General features: G+C 43.1%; 1 protein-coding gene across 2 annotated transcripts in view; it reads left to right on the forward strand.

The window, feature by feature from the left end:
• LOC124028842 (probable RNA-binding protein 46) overlaps positions 1 to 5,900 on the forward strand; it is a 6,087-nt gene extending 187 nt beyond the window's left edge. Inside the window, exons 2-6 of one of the 2 annotated variants that reach the window (XM_046340765.1) lie at positions 128 to 281; positions 1,738 to 1,782; positions 1,872 to 2,007; positions 2,115 to 2,218; positions 5,681 to 5,900. In XM_046340765.1, coding sequence (XP_046196721.1) covers positions 137 to 281; positions 1,738 to 1,782; positions 1,872 to 2,007; positions 2,115 to 2,218; positions 5,681 to 5,772 — 522 coding nt within the window. In that variant the 5' untranslated portion in view covers positions 128 to 136 and the 3' untranslated portion in view covers positions 5,773 to 5,900. Of the gene's footprint in view, positions 1 to 115; positions 282 to 1,737; positions 1,783 to 1,871; positions 2,008 to 2,114; positions 2,219 to 5,680 lie in introns of both variants that reach the window. The other variant, XM_046340764.1, reaches the window with a different exon arrangement.
• Positions 5,901 to 6,104: the final 204 nt, after the last annotated feature.

Here is a 6,104-nt window from a genome sequence, read left to right on the forward strand (position 1 = left end):
GCCGCGGTTTATACCGATGTGTCTAATCTAGCTATTAATACCGTAACTAGCTAATATATATATATATATGTTGTCAACTTCATTCATCCACTGGACTATTTAACGGAATTGCCAGCCGTCCACACAGACCGACCATATGGACGGAGACGGCGGTAGTGTGACCGGGGACGACGGGAGGACGGAGAGCCCGAACGAGGCGGCGCTACTCGCGCTGATGGAGACCACCGGATACAGCATGGTACAGGAGAACGGACAGAGGAAGTTCGGTGGTCCGCCTCCAGGTGTGGGTTTAACGTTGTGTGTGTGTGTGTGTGTGTGTGTGTGTGTGTGTGTGTGTGTGTGTGTGTGTGTGTGTGTGTGTGTGTGTGTGTGTGTGTGTGTGTGTGTGTGTGACAGAGAGAGAGAGAGACTGTTCGTGTGCGTGTGTGTCTGTGTGTGTGTGTGTGTGTGACAGAGAGAGAGACTGTGTGTGTGTGTGTGTGTGTGTGTGTGTGTGTGTGTGTGTGTGTGTGTGTGTGTGTGTGTGTGTGTGTGTGTGTGTGTGTGTGTGTGTGTGTGTGTGTGTGTGTGTGTGTGTGTGTGAGAGAGAGAGAGAGAGAGACAGTGTGTGTAAGTTAACAACTGTGGTTGAATTCAGCTAGTATGTCTGAGAGGAAGAGATAAAGACAGAGACAGAGAATTGAGAAAGAGACAGAGAGGAGGTAGTACCTATTGTGTGTGTGTGTAAGAGAGTACGGTTACATGCAATAACGCGACTCATGTGGATAGTCAGATTCATATAATAGTTTGATTAAAACCGTTGCATGCTTTTGCAAGAAGAACCATTTCGTCAAAAATATTCCTATTTACCTGGAATCATGTTATTTTTGGGAAGCATATTTCATTTTGAGTTTGTATGTGAAAACTACTAAGATGCATAAATTCACTCAGTTGTTCAGAACTCACTTCACTCACGCTAAGGAGGGAGGATCTCTCTGGCTAGTGTTAAGCGCATGCGCAGATCATATAATAATATATATTTATATTTTTAATACACAGCTGTCAGGCTCCATATCTACTGGCATTGAAGTGATGTAAACTCTGCACCTTCCTGTTAATAATAGTAATTAGATTATGAATGATTAATACAGGTTTGATGAACTTCAACGATTTTCTCTCTCATCATCTCTCTCTCTCTCTCTCTCCTCATCCTCTCTCCTCATTCCTCCTCTCTCTCCTCATCCCTCCTCTCTCTCATTATCCTCTCTCCTCATTTCCTCATCTCTCTCTCCTCATCCCTCCTCCTCTCATTTCTCTCTCATCCTCTCTCCTCATCCCTCTCTCTCTCATCCTCTCTCCTCATTCCTCCCTCCTCATTCCCTCCTCTCTCTCCTCATCCCTCCTCTCTCTCATTATCCTCTCTCCTCATTCCTCCTCTCTCTCCTCATCCCTCCTCTCTCATTATCCTCTCTCCTCATTCCTCCTCTCTCCTCATTATCCTCTCTCCTCATTCCTCTCTCTCTCCTCATCCCTCCTCTCTCTCATTATCCTCTCTCCTCATTATCCTCTCCTCTCATCCTCCTCCTCATTCCTCCTCTCTCCTCATCCCTCCTCTCTCTCATTATCCTCTCTCCTCATTCTCATTCCTCCTCTCTCTCCTCATTCCTCCTCATTATCTTATTCCTCCTCTCTCTCTCTCTCTCTCTCTCTCTTTCATCATTCTCTCTCTCTCTCCTTCCCTTTCCTCCTTATCCTCAGGTTGGGATGGCCCTCCTCCCCCACGAGGTTGTGAGGTGTTTGTAGGTAAGGAACCACATGTAATCTACTTCCACACACGTCAGTGTAAGAGTATAATGACGATAAGAGAATCTTTGTGGGTGTGGTCTCTTAAGGTAAGATCCCCAGGGACATGTATGAGGATGAGTTGGTGCCCGTGTTTGAGAGAGCTGGGAGAATCTATGAGTTCAGACTGATGATGGAGTTTAGTGGAGAGAACCGGGGCTACGCTTTCGTCATGTACACTACCAGGTAGGGATGATCCACTATATCCCCCCTTCCCCCTCTCTATCTCCATCTCTCTCTTCCCCTTCTCATCCCTCTCTCATCATTCTCCCCTCCTGTGTGTGTGATTACAGAGAGGCAGCGCAGAGATCCATCCATCTCCTAGACAACCATGAGATCAGACCAGGGAAGTTTATAGGAGTGTGTGTCAGTCTGGACAACTGTAGATTGTTCATAGGTAGGGATGACTTCAAACACTTCGTCACGACACACGTATTTAATACATCTAATATTGTGATATTTTGACATTGACAATAAATCGTGAAGTGCAAGACGATATACTGTGATAGTCAAGACTATACTCTTATTTGAACTTCACAAATCAAAACTGTGCAGTTTCATCAGTTAGGCCATATCAAGATGTTAAATGGAGTCTAAATTTATTAACTAAGCCTTGTTTTTTTGTGTGTTGCCGTACTAACATTGTTTAATGAGAATGCGAATGTAAAATAAAAAAATAAAATAAAAATATCTAGTCATAAACTTCATGCAAACCAATGATGTTCGGAAAAGCATATTCGAAGAAGAGGTCTGCCCAAATATCACCTAACCCTACAACTACACCATGAGATCAGATATCACCTAACCCTACAACTACACCATGAGATCAGATATCACCTATAACCCTACAACTACACCATGAGAGATATCACCTAATCCTACAATCACCATGAGATCAGATATCATAACCCTACAACTACACCATGAGATATCACCTATAACCTACAACTACACCATGAGATATCACCTAACCCTACAACTACACCATGAGATCAGATATCACCTAACCCTACAACTACACCATGAGATATCACCTAACCCTACAACTACACCATGAGAGATATCACCTAACCCTACAACTACACCATGAGATATCACCTAACCCTACAACTACACCATGAGATCAGATATCACCTAACCCTACAACTACACCATGAGATCAGATATCACCTAACCCTACAACTACACCATGAGATATCACCTAACCCTACAACTACACCATGAGATCAGATATCACCTAACCCTACAACTACACCATGAGATATCACCTATAACCCTACAACTACACCATGAGATATCACCTAACCCATGAGATATACAACTACACTATGAGATATCACCTATAACCCTACAACTACACCATGAGATATCACCTAACCCTACAATACACCATGAGATATCATAACCCTACAACTACACCATGAGATCAGATATCACCTAACCCTACAACTCACCTAACCCTACAACTACACCATGAGATATCACCTAACCCTACAACTACACCATGAGATATCACCTAACCCTACAACTACACCATGAGATACAATCACCATGAGATATCACCTAACCCTACAACTACACCATGAGATATCACCTAACCCTACAACTACACCATGAGATACAACTACACATGAGATCTATAACCCTACAACTACACCATGAGATATCACCTAACCCTACAACTACACCATGAGATCTAACCCTACAACTACACCATGAGATATCACCTACACCATAACCCTACAACTACACCATGAGATATCACCTAACCCTACAACTACACCATGAGAGATATCACCTAACCCTACAACTACACCAGATATCACCTAACCCTACAACTACACCATGAGATATCACCTAACCCTACAACTACACCATGAGATATCACCTAACCCTACAACTACACCATGAGATATGAGATATCACCATGAGATATCACCTAACCCTACAACTACACCATGAGATATCACCTAACCCTACAACTACACCATGAGATATCACCTAACCCTACAACTACACCATGAGATATCACACCCTACAACTACACCATGAGATCAGATATCACCTAACCCTACAACAACACCATGAGATCAGATATCACCTAACCCTACAACTACACCATGAGATATCACCTAACCCTACAACTACACCATGAGATCACCTAACCCTACAACTCACCATGAGATATATAACCCTACAACTACACCATGAGATATCACCTAACCCTACAACTACACCATGAGATCAGATATCACCTAACCCTACAACTACACCATGAGATATCACCTAACCTACAACTACACCATGAGATCAGATATCACCTATAACCCTACAACTACACCATGAGATATCACCTAACCCTACAACTACACCATGAATATCACCTAACCCTACAACTACACCATGAGATATCACCTATAACCCTACAACTACACCATGAGATATCACCTAACCCTACAACAACTACACCATGAGATATCACCTAACCCTACAACTACACCATGAGATATCACCTAACCCTACAACTACACCATGAGATCAGATATCACCTAACCCTACAACAACACCATGATCAGATATCACCTAACCCTACAACTACACCATGAGATATCACCTAACCCTACAACTACACCATGAGATATCACCTAACCCTACAACTACACCATGAGATATCACCTAACCCTACAACTACACCATGAGATATCACCTAACCCTACAACTACACCATGAGATCAGATATCACCTAACCCTACAACTACAGCATGAGATATCAGATATACACTATGAGATATCACCTAACCCTACAACTACACCATGAGAGATATCACCTAACCCTACAACTACACCATGAGATCAGATATCACCTACTAACCCTACAACTACACCATGAGATATCACCTAACCCTACAACTACACCATGAGATCAGATATCACCTAACCCTACAACTACACCATGAGATATCACCTAACCCCTACAACTACACCATGAGATATCACCTAACCCTACAACGACACCATGAGATCAGATATCACCTAACCCCTACAACTACACCATGAGATATCAGATATCACCTGAGATAACCCTACAACTACACCATGAGATATCACCTAACCCTACAACTACACCATGAGATATAGCGACACCATGAGATCAGATATCACCTAACCCTACAACTACACCATGAGATATCACCTAACCCTACACAACTACACCATGAGATCAGATATCACCTAACCCTACAACTACACCATGAGATATCACCTAACCCTACAACTACACCATGAGATCAGATATCACCTAACCCTACAACTACACCATGAGATATCACAAAACCCTACAACTACACCATGAGATATCACCTAACCCCCTACACCAACTACACCATGAGATCAGATATCACAAGACACAACTACACCATGAGATATCACCTAACCCTACAACTACACCATGAGATATCACCTAACCCTACAGGGCTGACACCATGAGATCAGATATCACCTAACCCTACAACTACACCATGAGATCAGATATCACCTATAACCATGAGATATCACCTAACCCTACAACTACACCATGAATATCACCTAACCCTACAACTACACCATGAGATATCACCTAACCCTACAACTACACCATGAGATCAGATATCACCTAACCCTACAACTACAGCATGAGATCAGACCAGGGAAGTTTATAGGAGTGTGTGTCAGTCTGGACAACTGTAGATTGTTCATAGGTAGGGATGACTTCAACACAATGTTGTCTGAACTCGTATGTCTATTTCAGCAATGGAAAATATCACAAAAAATGTGTTGTCTTAGATTTTAGACATTTACTAATGATAGGATTCTTTTACAGGGTCTATACCCAAAGACAAGACGAAGGAGGAAATACTAGTGGAGATGAGGAAGGTTAGTAGGCTGTCGTCTAACAGACATGAGGAGGGCTGACATCATGAGGAAGGTTAGTGTGCTGTCGTCTAACAGACATGAGGAGGGCTGACATCATGAGGAAGGTTAGTGTGCTGTCGTCTAGCAGACATGAGGAGGGCTGACATCATGAGGAAGGTTAGTGTGCTGTCGTCTAGCAGACATGAGGAAGGTTAGTGTGCTGTCGTCTAGCAGACATGAGGAAGGTTGGTGTGCTGTCGTCTAGCAGACATGAGGAGGGCTGACATCATGAGGAAGGTTAGTGTGCTGTCGTCTAGCAGACATGAGGAGGGCTGACATAATGAGGAAGGTTAGTGTGCTGTCGTCTAGCAGACATGAGGAAGGTTAGTGGG

The sequence above is a fragment of the Oncorhynchus gorbuscha genome, unplaced genomic scaffold, assembly GCF_021184085.1.
Source record: "Oncorhynchus gorbuscha isolate QuinsamMale2020 ecotype Even-year unplaced genomic scaffold, OgorEven_v1.0 Un_scaffold_4885, whole genome shotgun sequence".
NCBI lineage: Eukaryota > Metazoa > Chordata > Actinopteri > Salmoniformes > Salmonidae > Oncorhynchus > Oncorhynchus gorbuscha.